The following is a 19,940-nucleotide window of genomic DNA, read 5'->3' as shown; positions in this document are numbered from 1 at the left end:
AAACGTTCACACCTCGGCAGTAGCATGAGCTGCTCAGGTACACACTTGAGGTTACAGTGGGATTATCTGACAAAGAAAATGTGCCCAAACGGCGATTAGACACCAAACTTCTCCTTTCTCCAAGGTGCAGTCTCTCCTTTGGTGGCTAAATACAAAAAAAACCTTGTCCAGAGGGGTTTCCTGGATGAATCAGATAACTCAGATTATTAGAACAGACATGAGCACCCAGGGATGGGGTGGACATCTAGGGGATCTCCTGGTCCAGGGCCAATGACAAGAAGAAGAAAAGTCCGGTTTCTCCAACCTGAAAGAACTTTTGTCGATAAGGCAGGCATTGCAAGAGGTTATCCATCCATATGAGGCCACCATGTAAGAATCTCGTCAGACAACAGAGTAACCATGGCCTACATCAATCATTAGATCACTTATGACAGAGACTGATCAGATCTTTCGAATGATGAAGTCTCACTTTTTGTCCCTGGTAGCACTTCACATAAAGAAAAAAGAAACTTGTAAGTCGCATCCAACTGAAGCAAGTGGAATGGACTCTGAATCAGAAAGTATTCAATCAAATTGTGAACCTAAGGGGGTTCTTAGACAGAACAGGAAGGTAACAAGGTTCTGTGTACTGGATCCCAGAGGAGGCGCGCAAGCCTTGTATGCGTTCATGCTCAAATGGGATTTCGACCTGGTCTATGTGTTTTCCCCTATGGCATTGAGTCCAGTAGTTCTGAAGAAGATCACGAAACATCAGGCATAGACAGTCCTTGGCCTAAGAGATCATGGATTTCAGTCGCAGATAACGGAATATAAGGCATAGACAGTCCTTGGCCCAAGAGATCATCATTCTCATGGATTTCAGTCTCTGATCTATTGGTCTTACCAGAGATTCCAGATCTATTCTCCCAAGATCAAATTCTTCATCCTCAAGTGTCCAGCCTGCATACAGTCCCTGACAGAAGTTCCGTCGCTTATCCATGTTATGTAAATAAAAGCTTATAACCTGACTTTAAATTCATCCATTGGTTTTATAAATTACTCTTTTGAAAGCTGAAACCCTCCCAAATTTGATTTAGGTTATGAAAATAAAGTTGCTGCAAAGCTGAAATATTGATCATTTAATGAACACAGGTCAGATTTTGGCAAGACAAAAAAGTGTTGTCGCCTTGTCATGTAATCCACCCAATCCTAGTTTACATCCTCACCTGTGCTCACTAAATGATCGCTTAATTAGTGGGTGTCTATAAAAAGAAACCCAGCACCCCAGGCCTTCACTCTGACAACATGCCAAAAATCCACCCTGTGACCAAAGCCTTATCAAGAGGCTGAAGACCAGATCCACTGCAGAGGTGGCTGGCACCTTTAATGTGTCTCAGCGTCAAGTACAAAGAATTAAAAAAAAGATTTGAAGAGACTTGAGATGTTTTTGATAAGCTCAGGTCCGGCAGACCCCGCAAGACAACTGCTCAGGAGGAACGTTTGTTGGATAGAAAATCCAAAGCCAGCCCCTCTTCCACTGCAGCAGAGCTCCAACAGGCCTGGTCACCTCAAGTCCCTGTGTCAACTAGAACAGTTTGTAGGATTCTGTCTCGTAATGGCCTCCATGGTCGAATCAGTGCCCAGAAGCCAGCACTAAACAAAAGGCAATTAAAAGTCCCACAGCGTGCTAAACAGATGGATGCTGGAAAAGTGGCAGAAGGTGGATTTCTCTAATGAATCTTCAATTGAATTACACCACAGCCGCTGCAAATACTGCAGGAGACCTACTGAAGCCCGTATGGATCCAAAATATACCCAGAAAACAGTTAAGTTTGGTGTTGGAAAGATCATGGTCTGGGGTTACATTCAGTATGGGGGTGTGCGAAACATTTGCAAGGTGGAAGGCAATATCAATAGCCTAAAATATCAAGAAGTATTAGCTACCTCTTACATTCCCAATCATAAAAGGGGTAAAATTCTGCAGCAGGATGGTGCTCCATCTCATACATCCATTTCTACAACAAAGGTCCTCCTGGCAAAGAAGATCAAGGTGCTCAAGGACTGGCCAGCCCAGTCACCAGACATGAACATCATTGAGCATGTTTGGGGTAGGATGAAAGAGGAAGCTTGGAAGACAAAACCAAAGAATGTAGATGAACTCTGGGAGGCATGTAAGACTGCATTCTTTGCTATTCATGATGACTTCATCAATAAATTGTATGAATCATTGTTGAACCGCATGGATGCAGTCCTTCAAGCTCATGGAAGTGACACAAAATATTAAATATGGCTCTAATAGCACCACAACGTCATTCACCAATGTTATGCAACATATCTTTGTATTAGAAGTTAATTATTTGTTTGAATTTCACATTACTTTCTGTGGGCGACAAAACTTTTGTGTTGCCAAAATCTGACCTTTCTGTGTTCATTAAATGATCAATATTTCAGCTTTGCAGCAACTTCATTTTCATAACCTAACCCAAATTTGGGAGGGTTTCAGCTTTCAAAAGAGTAATTTATAAAACCAATGGATGAATTTAAAGTCAGGTTATAAGCTTTTATGTACATAACATGGATAAGCGACAGAACTTCTGTCAGGGACTGTATGACAGCATGGAGTTTCAAAGGAGGCTGCTAGAAGATAGAGGTTGTTCCCCAAATTTGTTCTGACAGCAAAATAGAAAGGCGACAACAACAAGGATCATTTTGGAGGCTCTGACTAGGTTAAGTGATCTTCAAGCCCTATCAATTAAGCCTTCACTTACTCAAATTCTGAAAGAATGAGTAGTTTTAAAATCAGATCCAGCCTATTTTCCCAAGGTGGCCTCCAAGTTCCATAAGAGTCAAGAAATTGTGCTCCCTTCCTTCTGCGCTAATTCTTCAACTCCCTAAGTAGAGTGAATACCATTCTCTAGATGTCAAGAGAAGTTTTGAAAACTATATTAAGGCCACAAGAGCCTGGAGGAGATGTCAGTAACTCTCTTTGTCCTTTCAGGGTCCCAGAGGAGGGCTTGAGGCCTTCAAAAGCACACAAGCTAGATGGATCAAGAGGGCCATTGAGTTAGCCTAGCCTGCAAGTGATATGACAGTTCCAGGGGACCTGGAGACTAATTCTATTAGGCAGGGCCGGCTCCAGGTTTTTGTGGGCCCCGGGCGGAAGAGTCCCAGTGGGCCACATAAACACGCAGACACACACACATACACAGATACATACACGCACATATACATATTTAAAGACAAACTCACAAAAATACATATAAACAGACAAATCTATACAGTCATATACACTGACATACATAGATACACATCATACATGCATACATACAGAGACACACACTGCTATGCTGCATACATACATATAATCAGACACACACATACTGCTCTGCTACATACATACATACATACATACAGACACACACACACTGCTCTGCTGCAGACATACAGACAGACACACATATACTGCTCTGCTGCATGCATACATACAGACACACACATACTGCTCTGCTGCATACATACATACATACATACAGACACGCATACTGCTCTGCTGAATACATACATGCATAAATACAGACACGTATACTGCTCTGCTGCATATATACATACATACATACAGACACGCATACTGCTCTGCTGCATATATACATACATACAGACACGCATACTGCTCTGCTGCATATATACATACATACATACATACACGCATACTGCTCTGCTGCATATATACATACATACAGACACGCATACTGCTCTGCTGCATATATACATACATACACACATACATACAGACACGCATACTGCTCTGCTGCATATATACATACATACATACACGCATACTGCTCTGCTGCATATATACATACATACACACATACACACATACATACAGACACGCATACTGCTCTGCTGCATATATACATACATACATACATGCATACTGCTCTGCTGCATATATACATACATACATACATACACGCATACTGCTCTGCTGCATATATACATACATACATACAGACACGCATACTGCTCTGCTGCATATATACATACATACAAACACACACCTTGCTCTGCAGGGCCCACACACGCACGGAGGGGCGGGGAGGGAGTGATGTCCCACATACTGATCAGGTCACGGTGCAGATGGGGCCCACACAGCGCTGGAGGGAAGCGATGTGCTGGGGGTCGCTGGCTGGCACTACTGTGACTCCTTCATCTGTGCGACCGAGCAGGACGCCGGGCTGTAGCTCCGCCCACAGATGATGCTCAATGCAGGAGAACACAGTGAACGCTGTGGTCTGTGGGCCTTAAAGGGCCGGCAGCCACAGTTTCCACTGCCAAGGACTGCTGTCCCCGGAACTCGGCCCGGGGGGCAGCAGAACTGACGAGGCCGAGTGGGCCCCCCCAGCTCTCCAGGGCCCCAGCATTTGCCCGGGTATGCCGCGTGCTGACGCCGGCCCTGCTATTAGGGCTATTTCAACCTCCTGAGTGGAAAAAGTGAATGTCTCCATTGAGAAGATATGTAAGTCCTGTTTCACACGTCAGTGATTCTGGTACATATGTGCTAGTTTTATATGTACCAGAATCACTGACATACGCAGAGCCATTATAATCAATGTGTCTGTGCACACATCAGTGATTTTTCACTGTGTCTCCGTGCAGCGTACACGCGTGTCCGTGATTGCCGCACGGAGACATGTCTATTTTTTCCCGGCATCACTGATGTCCCACGGACCACACTATGGTGTGATCCATGAAATATGTACCAGAAAAAAACGTGCGTTGATAATAAAAAGCATTTTCAACTCCCCCGTCTCCAGCGACGCTGTGTTCTGCATCGGCTCTCTGCTTCTCCCTGGCTGGCTAATTACTGGCATGCACGTTCATGTATGCAGCCACAGCCGACCTGGAAGTAGCTGCAGAGGTGACACAGCGGCGGCCGGATGCTGCAGAGCTGGATACTTCAGCATCACGGACAGCAGGAGCGGGGACAGGTGAGTTTATCGCCATGTGCAATCACGGAGTACGGATCACGGATTGCACAATCGGTGAAATGTCTGTGCTTTTCACTGACGTGTAAAACAGGCCTAAAGGCTGCTTTACACGGGGCAATATGTCATACGATCGTACCCGCCCCCATCGTTTGTGCGGCATGGGCAATTTGTTGCCCGTGTCGCACAATGCTGTAATTCCCCGTCACACGCACTTACCTTCCAAACGACCTCGCTGTGGGCGGCGAATATCCACTTTCTGAAGGGGGAGGAACGTTCGGTGTCACAGCAACGTCACACAGCGGCCAATAGAAACGGAGGGGCGGAGATGAGCGGGACGTAAACATCCCGCCCACCTCCTTCCTTCCGCCTTGCCGGCAGGACGCAGGTAAGCGGAGTTCATCATTCCCACACGGAGTGATGTGTGCTGCCTCTGGAACAATGAACAACCGGACGTTCGATTTTTAGAAAATGAGCGACGTGTCAACGATGAACGAGAAGGTATTTCTGCTTGTTCAACGTCGCACGTATCTGTCACACGCTACGATATCACTAACGATGCCGGATGTGTGTCACTTATGACGTGACCCCGCCGACATCTCGTTAGATATAGCGTAGCGTGTTAAGCCCGCTTTAGGCTTTGATGTGATCCTCATCTTGCACCTTCTACAAACACTCTAAATAAAAAAAATGAAAAAAAAAATATTTTTATATAGCGCTAACATATTCCGCAGAGCTTTATATACATCAGGAACACTGTCCCCATGGGGGCTCACAATCTAAATTCCCTACCTGTATGTCTTTGGAGTACCCGGAGGAAACCCACGCAAAGACTGGGAGAACATACAAACTCCTTGCAGACCCTGTCCTAGGTTGGACTTGGAATCTTTCCTTTGGGTGACGGGTTTTACAATCAGTGGTCCCACCAAAAGGTTAAGGTTCCTTTTTAATCTCTCAGTGGATGCTGTCATGGGTCATAGGAAAAGACGTTACTTACCAGTAATGCGATTTTCCAAAACTCATGACAGCCCCCATATATTCCCTCCCATCACTGGTAATTGATTCCGTATAGTGTTGGACTCATGTAGTGTTGAAAGCAAGAAAAAAAAAGGGGGGATTGTTCATTGATCTATGTATAACTGCTAAGGGGGTGTCCTCTCATTGTCTACGAACTACAGATGTGTTTGGCGAGGCTCCCATGTTTGATATCCTTGAACGGTGAATCCTCTCTGCACGGTGCTGTCATGGGTTCTGGAAAATCCCAATATGCGTAAGCAATTAACGTCTTTCTCAGGCGTTCCCTTGGAGGACACGGGAACTACAGATGTTGGCTCAAAGCACAAGTCGGCTCCCGGCACCAGGCTAAAGGGGACTTTACACGCTGGTGAAAGCACCCGCCCCCGTCGTTTGTGCGTCACGGGCAAATCGCTGCCTGTGGCGCACAATATCGTTAGTCCCCGTCACACGTACTTACCTGCCTAACGACGTCGCTGTGGCCGGCGAACAGCCTTCTTTCTAAGGGGGCGGTTCGTGCGGCGTCAAGGCGACGTCACACGGCAGCCATCCAATAGAAGCGGAGGGGCGGAGAGCAGTAGAAAGAAAGTGACGCCCACCTCGTTGCCGGAGGATGCAGGTAAGCTGTTGTTCCCAGGGTGTCACACGTAGCGATGTGTGCTGCCTCAGGAACGACGAACAACCTGCGTCCTGCACCATCAAAGATTTTTTGAAAATGAACGACATGTCAACAATCAACGATTAGGTATTTTTGATCGTTAACAGACGCTCGGAGCTGTTACCCGCAACGACGTCGCTAACGAGGCCGGATGTGCGTCACGAATTTCGTGACCCAGACAACATATCGTTAGATATGTCGTTGCGTGTAACGGGGCCTTAAGGCGAAGGTCACATGCTGAGTATTTGGTGAGTTTTTAACTCAGCATTTGTAGCCAAATCAGGAGTGCGACAATCGGAGGAAAAGTATAAGGCCGCTTTCACACTGTGTCCACTCCACGGTCAGTGGTCCCATCAGGACTTCCGTCTGAACTCCCAGCAAAACGGGTTTCAGACATATGCGCTGATGGGGCCACTGACTATAATGGTGCAGACTGAGTCACCCTGTGCTCTGTTGTGCACCATTTTCGGAAGTATACGCTTACTGGAGATGCAGTCCACTACGTCTGGGTGTCCAACTCCAATAGGCGTATACTCCTGAAAATGGAGCACACGATGACGCCGTCTGCACCATTATAGTCAACGGACCCATAGGCGCATGCGTCCAAAACCTATTTTACGGGGCGTACAGACGGAAGTCCGGATTTGACCACTGAATGGGGATCGGAACGCATACCTTTCCTTTTTTCCTACATGGCCAGAATGTAAGTACATTTTAGTCTTTTTCGCCAATGGGGTGTGGTGATCAAGAGTGAGCACAGAGGAGGGGATGGCTGCAGAAACAGCTGCAATTATATGGAGGAGGAATAATGGCTGGGGCTGGTTACTGCCTTTTGCCCCTGTAGGGGAGATGGTAGCCCCTCAGTATACACAGATAGAATTGTAGCTTTGTGAGAGCAGTTTGGGAAAGATCCTTTTCTGTTCTCCATGACGGTGCCAGTGTACAAAGTCCATACAGACATGGAGGGGGGGTATGAGCACCCGGAGGCCGGAGATTGTGAGCCCAGCCTCCCCCCATTAGTGTCCAGCCTCAGAAATGCTCAAAAATCCCCACAGACGCCTCCATATTTGTGTGGAAGATTAGGAGCCGTTAGAGGGCGGCACACAGGGGCGATACTCGGGTGTGGACGGGCTGCACACAGGGGCGATACTCGGGTGTGGACGGGCTGCACATGTTGCTTGGCTACTTGGAGGGAAGGTTCAGCAACACTGACTGACATCCCCTAGGATGCGCCACCGCCCCGGCACGTGACCAGTTCGCGCTGTCTGCGCCGGTCATGTGACCTCCAGTCCTCCACTGGCACAGAGACCCTTATCTAGAGCGGCACCGGAAGTGCGCGTCTGCCCTGCACAGTGCGGCTTTTGCTACGTCTCTCTCTCTTTTCAACTTCCGGCGCCGCCATAAGGGCTGAAGGAGCCATGCCGACCGGAGACTACGAGTGAGTACCGGGAAAAGGGCAAGAGACAGTACCGCGCGGACAGGCTGCGGAAAGATGAGGGCTATTAACGGGATGACAGATTGGGCAATGACAGTGGCTGTGAGGAGGAAAGAGCGGAAACCAGGGGGAAAGTGCAGATAGGAAGCAGTCACCGAGCACAGATAACACCTCAATCGTCCTGAAATGTGGAAACTCCTCTACCCGGCTCTAATCCTGTATTATACTCCAGAGCTGCACGCGCTATTCTGCTGGAGCAGTCACTGTGTACATACATTACCTATCCTGTACTGATCCTGAGTTACCTCCTGTATTATATCCAGAGCTGCACTCACTATTCTGCTGGAGCAGTCACTGTGTACATACATTACCTATCCTGTACTGATCCTGAGTTACCTCCTATGTTATACTCCAGAGCTGCACTCACTATTCTGCTGGTGCAGTCACTGTGTACATACATTACATTACTGATCCTGCACTGATCCTGAGTTACCTCCTGTATTATATCCAGAGCTGCACTCACTATTCTGCTGGTGCAGTCACTGTGTACATACATTACTGATCCTGTACTGATCCTGAGTTACCTCCTATATTATACTCCAGAGCTGCACTCACTATTCTGCTTGTGCAGTCACTGTGTACATACATTACATTACTCATCCTGTATTATATTCCAGAGCTGCACTCAATATTCTGCTGGTGCAGTCACTGTGTACATACATTACATTACTGATCCTGTACTGATCCTGAGTTACCTCCTATATTATACTCCAGAGCTGCACTCACTATTCTGCTGGTGCAGTCACTGTGTACATACATTACATTACTCACCCTGTATTATATTCCAGAGCTGCACTCACTATTCTGCTGGAGCAGTCACTGTGTACATACATTACCTATCCTGTACTGATCCTGAGTTACCTCCTATGTTATACTCCAGAGCTGCACTCACTATTCTGCTGGTGCAGTCACTGTGTACATACATTACATTACTGATCCTGCACTGATCCTGAGTTACCTCCTGTATTATATCCAGAGCTGCACTCACTATTCTGCTGGTGCAGTCACTGTGTACATACATTACATTACTGATCCTGAGTTACCTCCTATATTATACTCCAGAGCTGCACTCACTATTCTGCTGGTGCAGTCACTGTGTACATACATTACATTACTCACCCTGTATTATATTCCAGAGCTGCACTCACTATTCTGCTGGTGCAGTCACTGTGTACATACATTACATTACTGATCCTGAGTTACCTCCTATATTATACTCCAGAGCTGCACTCACTATTCTGCTGGTGCAGTCACTGTGTACATACATTACATTACTCACCCTGTATTATATTCCAGAGCTGCACTCACTATTCTGCTGGTGCAGTCACTGTGTACATACATTACATTTCTGATCCTGTACTGATCCTGAGTTACCTCCTATATTATACTCCAGAGCTGCACTCACTATTCTGCTGGTGCAGTCACTGTGTACATACATTATATTACTCACCCTGTATTATACTCCAGAGCTGCACTTACTATTCTGCTGGTGCAGTCACTGTGTACATACATTACATTACTCACCCTGTATTATACTCCAGAGCTGCACTCACTATTCTGCTGGTGCAGTCAGTGTGTACATACCAGGGCTGTGGAGTCAGAGCTCATTTTGGTGGAGTCGATATAAAATACTCCGACTCCTAATATATAATAAATTGGGTACAGTAGTTCAGTGCAGAATGTGCTGAATATTTTTTCATAGGAATTTGGGAAACTTATGAAATATCCTATAAATGTCTGTTCTATTCCTGATCTAAGGCTACATTCACACACAGCGTTTTTGCTGCATTTTTTGAGGATACGTTTTTCAGCTGCAAAAGCAGATCAGCTTTTTAAAAAACTGCATCACCTGAAAGGTTTCTGAGCTCATAAATAATGTTTTCAATAGCAAAAGCAGATTAGAAAAACGCCACAAACTGACTGCTCATTCTCTGTGAGGATCCTCACAAAACGCCGTGTCTGAATGTCCTATCTTTTCACCCATTGCCTTTGCTGGATCCCGGAGTCACTGCATTTCACTGAACTATTTTGCAAACAACGTTCGATATGTTTGTAACAAGAAAGAAATTGTTAGCAAGACACTGGCAGTAAAAGATACTAAAGCTCATCACAGCAGCCAGTTTCTCTAAGCCTTATACCGGCGTCACACGGTACGATATATACAAATATATATATTTGTCACGCACAAACGACGGGGGCGGGTACGATCGCTCGTGCAATCGCACGATAGATTGTCCCATGTGACGCCCACATTAGTGGAAAAAGTTCTGCAAGACTACGAACTCAAATAAGAACAGGTTCTTGCCATTGTAAAGGACAATGCTTCAAACATAAGTACAATTACACTGATGAATGAGAGCAATGAACAACAGCTAGAAGAAAATTTAGGATTTAGTGTGTGCGTGAGATGGAGCCACAGCGCTGCTCCTGTAACTGAGGAACAAGCAGATATTACAACAGAAGAACAGCAAAATGATACTTTAGGATTAGAAGATTTTGTTGAAGCTGCTTCAAAACACTTTTATCTTCATCACATGCGCTGTGTTGTGCACACGCTGCAGCTGGCAATAAGAGGTAGTCTGCAAGAGGGACCCCGGTTTCACACATCCGGCTTCTGGCCGGTTTGGCGGATACAGCACACTTCAGTACAGTGTATACATTACAGTGTCAGCGCGACAAACGACGGTCACATGCTTTCATGTGACCAGAGCATGTGACCCGGAAGTTGCGGCGCTGCCACTGTACTGTATCATACTGTACTGGCGTGCACCGCATCTGCCAAACCGGCGAAAAGCCGGATGTGTGAAACTGGGCAGACATGCTTGAAATGTTATTGTAAAAGTGAGGAAGTTGGTTATTGCCACCAGAACCCCTAAAATTGATTCCATCTTGAAGAGACGTGCTGGGAAAGGGGCAATTGTTGATCAAGCCACTCGGTGGGGAAGCTCTTATTTAATGACTGAGCGATTGCTTGAACTAAAATCGTTTCTTATAGATATGGTGAACCCTGAAGCAGGGCTGTGGAGTCTGAGTCGGAGCTCATTTTGGTGGAGTCAGTATAAAATGCACCGACTCCTAAAATATATAATAAATTGGGGACAGTAGTGCAATGCAGAATGTGCTGAATATTTTACTAAATAATAACTTTTAGTATAATGCTTATATTTAAGTGAAAAATGTATTGTAGTACAATGTGAACATCAGACATTTAACCCCTTCACCCCCGGCCACTAAAACACCCTAATGACCGGGCCATTTTTTTGCAATTCTGACCAGTGTCACTTTGACAGGTTATAACTCTGGAACGCTTCAACGGATCCTGGCGATTCTGACAATGTTTTTTCGTGACATATTGTACTTCATGTCAGTGGTAAATTTAGGCCGATATTTTTTGCATTTATTTGTGAAAATTTAGGAAATTTTGCGAAAATTATGAAAATTTCGCAATTTTCAAACTTTGAAAATTTATGCCCAGAAATCTGAGAGATATGTCACACAAAATAGTTACTAAATAACATTTCCCACTTGTCTACTTTCCATCAGCCCAATTTTCGAAACAAATTTTTTTTTCGTTTGGAAGTTAGAAGGGGTCAAAGGTCATCAGCAATTTCTCATTTTTCCAACAAAATTTACAAAATAATTTTTTTTAGGGACCACGTCACATTTGAAGTGACTTTGAGAGGCCGAGGTGACAGAAAATACCCAAAAGTGACCCCATTCTAAAAACTGCACCCCTCACTCTGCTCAAAACCACATCCAAGAAGTTTATTAACCCTTTAGGTGCTTCACAGGAACCAAAGCAATGTGGAAGGAAAAAAAATGAAAATTTTACTTTTTAACACAAAAATGTTACTTTAGCCATAAAATTTTCATTTTTACAAGGGAGAAAAGAGAAAGTGCACCCTACAATTTGTTGTGCATTTTCTCCTGAGTACGCAGATACCTCATATGTGGTGGAAATCAAATGTTTGGACACTCGGAAGGCAAGGAGCACCATTTGAATTTTTGACTGCAAAATTAGCTGCACTCATTAGCGGACGCCATGTCGGGTTTGAAGACCCCCTGAGGTGCCTAAACAATGGAGCTCCCCCACAAGTGACCCCATTTTGGAAACTAGAGCCCTCAAATAATTGTTCTAGATGTTTGATGAGCACTTTGAACACCTGGGGGCTTCACAGAAGTTTATAGCGTTGAGCCGTGAAAAGAAAAAAAAAATTTTTTACCACCAAATGGTTGCTTCAACTAGGTAGCTTTTTTTTCCACAAGGCTATCAGGAAAAAATTCACCATGAAATTTATAGTGCATTTTTTCCTGAGTACGGCGATACCTCATATGTGGTGGAAAGTAATTGTTTGGGTGCATGGCGGGGCTCAGAAGAGAAGGAACGCCATTTGACAGCAAAATTGGTTGGAATCATTAGCAGACGCCATGTCACGTTTGGAGACCCCCTATGGTGCCTAAACAGTGGAGCTCCCCCACAAGTGACCCCATTTTGGAAACTAGACCCCCTCAAGGAATTTATCTAGATATTTGGTGAGCCCCTTGTACCCCCAGGGGCTCCACAGAAGTTGATAACGTTGAACCGTGAAAATTTTTTTTTTTTTTAACCACAAATTTTTTGCATCAATCAGGTAGTTTTTTATTTTACAACGGTATCAGGAAAAACTGCGCCATAGAACGTATTGTGCAATTTTTCCTGAGTACGTAGATACCTCATATGTGGTGGAAAGTAATTGTTTGTGCGCATGGTGGGGCTCAGAAGAGAAGGAACGCCATTTGACTTTTCAAACGCACAGACGCGGTGCACTGATCGGCCGCTGCAGGAAGCACGGTCGGATGCGATACAAAAAGCGTCGGGGATACGGGAAAAAAAAAAGTCACGCCAATAATTGACCATGGATGCAGATACGTTATGTGCATCCCTGATCAGCGCTCGGCGGGACGCACGGACGGATGAGGTGTAAAAATGGACAGGGGATACAGTTATACTCACAGTACCCAGAGGATCACTGACCAGAAGAGCTGCAGGAGGAACAGATGGCAGAGAGATGGACAGCTTTACAGGGGCAGCAGGCAGGACGTTGGGCAGATCAGCAGAATGCCCAGGAAGGACCCAGCGATGGAGGCAGATGTGATCGGGCCAGTTAAGACCTCGGACGACGGTGAAGACAGGTAAGAGGACGTCGGGGGAGAGCAGAGGGGGAGACCGGAGAGGGAGCTGCAGAAGCAGAATAGAGATAATGGGGGAGGCAGTCAGATCGCGGGGGGAGCAGATCGGGGCTTGGGGGGGGCAGATCGCAGGGGGGTACGGGCAGGGGGCAACATGGGAGCGCGCACGGGCTGCAAGGTGAGCACAGTACTCACGTGCAGCAGGAGCGGTGACCTCAGCTACGGCGGCAGCAGCAGCGGTGGCGTGGTACCACAAGTACCAGCCACTGCATGAGCCCGACATTTTAGAGCTCCGGCTATGATTTGTTGAAGCTGCTAGAGCAGATCATAGCTGGATCTCACAGTATCGCAGTAATTCTGGCATTATTTTTGCCGAAATTAGTGCGAACGATGTGGTTGGCGGTTCAGATTTGAACAGCCAATCACATCGATCGTCGATAGGGGGTGGCGATGCTGCCCCCCCTGGGCTCAAGCAAAGGTCTCCTGCTGTAAGAAACAGCGGGGGACATCATTTGAAAGCCGTTGCTATGGCCACGGCAATCAAATGAGGTTTAGGTCGTAAAATTACGTCCCTGGTCGTTAAGTCACGTTAAAATAGGACGTAATTTTACTGCCCGCGGTCGTGAAGGGGTTAATTATTTTTGATACAATAATCAAGATATTTGGATAGAACATAAAATATATTTATTGGAATACAACTTTAGAACACAAAAAACTAATAAATTGTAAACATGCAATACAATATGTAATATATATATATATATATATATATATATATATATATATATATATATATACACACACACACACACGATATATATGTAATCTACTGTATATTACATAGTGTATTACATATTTACAATTTATTACAGTTTTTTGTGTTCTAAAGTTGTATCCAATAAATATATTTTATGTTCTATCCAAATATCTTAATTATTATATCATAAAAATTATTAAATGTCTGATGTTCACATACACATGTTCATGTATTACAATAAATTTTTCACCTAACTATAAGCAATATATGTAGGAGTTGGAGTCGGTGCAAGAGAAATTGAGGAGTTGGAGTCGGAGGTTTGGTTTACCGACTCCACAGCCCTGCCCTCAAGTAACATTAAATGAAGGTCAATGAACACAGGTGGCTGAATTGAAGGAATTGCTTCATCACCCATTTACCGTGACTAAAAAATTACAAGCTAAGGATTTAACTCCTGGCATTTTCATAAGGGAGTGGAAGAACTTGCTATTTTTCCTGTCCCAAAGAGGAGGTTTAATCGCAGATGGCATTTCTGCTTCAATGAAACGGAGAGAGACCCTGCTATTGGAAAATAAAATTCTTCTGGCAGCTGTTTATGTGGACCCAAGTCATCGTATACTGCTTACTCATCAACCGCTTACTAAAGGAAAAGAAGCTCTGACTGAGGTAGCAGTTAGGATGAGCGGCTACAGGACTGACAGGCGCAAGAGGACTTGGGTCCTGACAGTGCTACTGCTGCCATATCTTCATCCTCATCAGATGAGGGGTTTAACTTTGACAAGTATTTGGATGACATGGAGCAGGCAAAGCGTTACCGCAAGGAAAAAGATTTCATTCCATCCCCTATAGCAGCAGATTGACCAGATTTCAGTAAAATTTTTCACTTGAGATGTTGCCCGTGTGGTTACGGCTTTGCTCCAACCCAAGTTACTGTAGAGAGGTAGGTTGTTCTCCAGCCTTAACATTATTAGGTCAGATTTGAGGTCATCTGCGAAGGAGGATCTGATGGAAGCAATTCTATTTCTCACAGCAAATTCATAGACTGCACAAATGTTATTTACTATGTTTTTGTTGAAAACTGTTTTTTTGCCACTTACATAGTTTATTACATAGTGTTATATATAACACACAATATATACTGTGTATATAACACTATGTAATGCACTATGTAAGTGGCAAAAAACAGTTTTCAACAAAAGCATACTAAATAATAATATTTAGTATAATACTTATATTTAAGTGAAAAATGTATTGTAGTACAATGTGAACATCAGACATTTAATCATTTTTATGATGCAATAATCAAGATGTTTAGATAGGACATAAAATATATTTATTGGATACAACTTTAGAACACAAAAAACTGTAATAAATTGTAAATATGTAATAGAATATGTAATATATACAGTGTGTGTGTGCGTGTATATATATATATATATATATATATATATATATACACATATACATACACACACAAGATATATATGTAACCTACTGTATATTACATAGTGTACTATATATTTACAATTTATTAGTTTTTTGTGTTCTAAAGTTGTATCCAATAAATATATTTTATGTTCTATTCAAATATCTTGATTATTGTATCATAAAAATTATTAAATGTCTGATGTTCACATACACATGTTTATGTACTACAATACATTTTTCACCTAACTATAAGCAATATATGTAGGAGTCTGAGTCGAAGGGTTGCTTACCGACTCTTCAACCCTGGTACATACATTACATTACTGATCCTGAGTTACCTCCTGTGTTATACTCTAGAGCTGCACTCACTATTCTGCTGGTGCAGTCACTGTGTACATACATTACATTACTGATCCTGAGTTACCTCCTATATTATACTCCAGAGCTGCACTCACTATTCTGCTGGTGCAGTCACTGTGTACATACATTACATTACTGATCCTGAGTTACATCCTGTATTATACTCCAGAGCTGCACTCACTATTCTGCTGGTGCAGTCACTGTGTACATACATTACATTACTGATCATGAGTTACCTCCTGTGTTATACTCCAGAGCTGCACTCACTATTCTGCTGGTGCAGTCACTGTGTACATACATTACATTACTGATCATGAGTTACCTCCTGTGTTATACTCCAGAGCTGCACTCACTATTCTGCTGGTGCAGTCACTGTGTACATACATTACATTACTGATCATGAGTTACCTCCTATGTTATACTCCAGAGCTGCACTCACTATTCTGCTGGTGCAGTCACTGTGTACATACATTACATTACTGATTCTGAGTTACATCCTGTATTATACTCCAGAGCTGCACTCACTATTCTGCTGGTGCAGTCACTGTGTACATACATTACATTACTGATCCTGAGTTACCTCCTGTGTTATACTCCAGAGCTGCACTCACTATTCTGCTGGTGCAGTCACTGTGTACATACATTACATTACTGATCCTGAGTTACCTCCTGTATTATGCTCCAGAGCTGCACTCACTATTCTGCTGGTGCAGTCACTGTGTACATACATTACATTACTGATCCTGCACTGCTCCTGAGTTACCGCCTATATTATACTCCAGAGCTGCACTCACTATTCTGCTGGTGCAGTCACTGTGTACATACATTACACTACTTGTCCTGTACTGATCCTGAGTTAATATTGAATCTTCATCAGCAGTGAAGGTGTTAATGCTGCAGCTTGTGTATTTGGTGGGGATTGACTCTCCGGGGTAAGACGCCTTCATCCTCTGTTACAGCTCCAAGCCCAGCTGGGCTGATCAGGTGGAGGAGGAAGGAGAAGATGTGGAGCCTTTAAGTCCGGCCGTCGTCGAGAAGGAGGATCATGACTGTAAGTATATCCGTAATCGCAGACCGCAGGGTTACCGTCAGCCCAGTGCATCATGGCAAGAAATGTTAATTTTGGGCAAAAGTCACAGGAACGGTCATCAGGATGGCCAGCAGTGTTGCCTTTGTGAGTCACCCTTGTAGCTGCAGCCCATGGTCCCTGGTAGTCCAGGGCAAGGAAGCTGTCATTGTGAGCATGTTTGGTGGTCCAGGAAGAGAATGGGCTAATGGTAGAATCCATTGTGGAACAGGGTGAGAAGTGTTGGTGTCAGCATTCCTGGTGGTCTTTGGTAGACAAGAGCTTAATCCCTGGTGGGTTTAGGGTATGGGGTTAATGTCAGGATTCTTTGCCGGTTCTGGGGCATGGTTAATATCCGAATCCCTGGTATGCTAGAAGATGGGTTTAATACTAGGATTTCTAATGGGGTATGGGACAAGGTTAAGTCAGGATCCCTGGTGGGCTAGGGGATGGGTTTAACGCCAGGATCCCTGGTGGGCTAAGGGATGGGGTTAATGTCAGGATCCCTAGTGGGATAGGGTATGGGTTAATGTCAGGATCCCTAGTGGGCTAGCAGATGGATTTAATGTCAGGATCCCTGGTGGGCTAGGGGATAGGTTAAATGTCAGGATCCCTGATGGGCTAGCAGATGGATTTAATGTCAGGATCCCTGGTGGACTAGCAGATGGATTTAATGTCATGATGCCTGGTGGGCTAGCAGATGGGTTTAATGTCAGGATCCCTGGTGGGCTAGCAGATGGATTTAATGTCATGATCCCTGGTGGGCTAGCAGATGGATTTAATGTCATGATGCCTGGTGGGCTATGAGATGGGTTAATGTCATTGATCCCTGGTGGGCTAGCAGATGGGTTAATGTCAGGATCCCTGGTGGGCTAGCAGATGGATTTAATGTCATGATGCCTGGTGGGCTAGCAGATGGGTTTAATGTCAGGATCCCTGGTGGGCTAGCAGATGGATTTAATGTCATGATGCCTGGTGGGCTAGCAGATGGGTTTAATGTCAAGATCCCTGGTGGGCTATGAGATGGGTTAATGTCATTGATCCCTGGTGGGCTAGCAGATGGGTTAATGTCAGGATCCCTGGTGGGCTAGCAGATGGATTTAATGTCAGGATCCCTGGTGGGCTAGCAGATGGATTTAATGTCAGGATCCCTGGTGGGCTAGCAGTTGGATTTAATGTCAGGATCCCTGGTGGGCTATGGGATGGGTTAATGTCAGGATCCCTGGTGGGCTAGGGGATAGCTTTAATATCAGGATTTGTAATGGGCTATGGGACAAGGTTAAGTCAGGATCCCTGGTGGGCTAGCAGATGAGTTTAATGTCTGGATCCCTGTTGAGATAGGGGATAGCTTTAATATCAGGATTTCTAATAGACTATGGCACAAGGTTAATGTCAGGATCCCTGGTGGGCTAGAGGATGGATTTAATGTCAGGATCCCTGGTAGGCAGATGGATGTAATGTCAGGATCCCTGGTGGGCTAGGGGATAGCTTTAATATCAGGATTTCTAATGGACTATGGCACAAGATTAATGTTAGGATTCCTGGTGGGCTAGAGGATGGAGTTATTGTCAGGATCCCTGCTGGGCTATGGGACAAGCTTAATGTCAAGATCTTTTGTGGGCTATAGGATGTGTTTCATGTCAGAATCCCCAGCGGGCTAGGAGGGTCCCTGGCAGTCCATGAGGTTTATGTCAGCATTCCTTTGGGCTCGGGTGAATATCAGGATATCACTGTCCCTGGTGGTCTAGGGCAGCAATGTTGTATAAGGCTTTATCCAATTTTCCCCATGGTTTTTCCTTACAAGCAGCGGCTGATTTTCACAGTATCCCGTATTATTGGCCTCAGACCTCATTGACTATAGTGGGGGGCGTCAGATTTGTGTCCTGGTGTCTGGCCACTCCTGTGGCTACAACATAATGAGTGATTCTAAGGAACCACCTGCCTTGTTTATGGGGGATTCCGCCCTCACATGGAGGGTCCAGGAAGTAGTTTTGATATTTGCCAGTAGGGGGCGCTCCCCTCCCGTCCTTTTGGAAGAGAGCTCCTGACTGTTCGTTGCTGTGTTGTGAACTCTGGGAGCTTCTCTAGTTAATCCCCGTCACACACGGGCTATGGGAGGAGCTCAGTATAACACCTGGTGGGGCAGCGGTTAGTGCTCCACAGCTGAACTCTGACATCCATTGTAGCCAAGTTCCCAATTCCTGACCCGACAGCGCCCCCCCCCCCCCCCCCCCAGGCGCAGCTCTGCAGTATAACCTGTGCTCCTCCATAGTTGTCCTGGACACCCCGCGAGAGGTCGTCAATGGAAACATAAAGACCATCACCGAGTACAAGCTGGACGCCAACGACAAGAAGATTAAGGTGCGTTCAGCCCGTTATCTCCGGGTACAGAGGGGCGGGGGATGATCAGCTCTGCTGAGACCTGTGTGTGTCTGGTGCCGAGGGAAAGAAGGTGTGGCCCCTGCAGAACACAGGCAACACCGCTCCTGACACTTGTGGTGTGGAGAGCGGAGGGGTGTACACAGAGGGCGGCATTCATATAATACATCTATGAGTGCTGTCATCCCCGGCAGCCACTAGAGGGCGCTGCGATACTTCACTAGAACTCATTTCCTTGCACTCTGCGGAGCGGCAGCCACTAGAGGGCGCTGTGTTACTCCACTAGAACTCATTTCCTTGCACTCTGCAGAGCGGCAGCCACTAGAGGGCGCTGTGTTACTCCACTAGAACTCATTTCCTTGCACTCTGCAGAGCGGCAGCCACTAGAGGGCGCTGTGTTACTCCACTAGAACTCATTTCCTTGCACTCTGCGGAGCGGCAGCCACTAGAGGGCGCTGCGATACTTCACTAGACCTCATTTCCTTGCACTCTGCGGAGCGGCAGCCACTAGAGGGCGCTGCGATACTTCACTAGAACTCATTTCCTTGCACTCTGCAGAGCGGCAGCCACTAGAGGGCGCTGCGATACTTCACTAGAACTCATTTCCTTGCACTCTGCGGAGCGGCAGCCACTAGAGGGCGCTGTGT

The 19,940-nt window shown here is 45.3% G+C and overlaps 1 protein-coding gene across 1 annotated transcript in view; it reads left to right on the top strand.

Moving 5' to 3' along the window:
- Nucleotides 1-7,968: 7,968 nt before the first annotated feature.
- The window catches only part of EIF3G (eukaryotic translation initiation factor 3 subunit G), a 27,116-nt gene continuing 15,144 nt past the window's right edge, over nt 7,969-19,940 (top strand). The window contains exons 1-3 of the mRNA XM_075343089.1: nt 7,969-8,077; nt 16,808-16,899; nt 19,187-19,275. Of these exons, the coding sequence (XP_075199204.1) occupies nt 8,058-8,077; nt 16,808-16,899; nt 19,187-19,275 (201 nt within the window). The 5' untranslated portion in view covers nt 7,969-8,057. The remainder of the gene's footprint in view (nt 8,078-16,807; nt 16,900-19,186; nt 19,276-19,940) is intronic.

The sequence above is a fragment of the Anomaloglossus baeobatrachus genome, chromosome 4 (genome assembly GCF_048569485.1).
Source record: "Anomaloglossus baeobatrachus isolate aAnoBae1 chromosome 4, aAnoBae1.hap1, whole genome shotgun sequence".
Lineage (NCBI taxonomy): Eukaryota > Metazoa > Chordata > Amphibia > Anura > Aromobatidae > Anomaloglossus > Anomaloglossus baeobatrachus.
The sequence above is the reverse complement of the archived record's forward strand: the minus strand, read 5'-3'. Positions and strand labels throughout refer to the sequence as shown.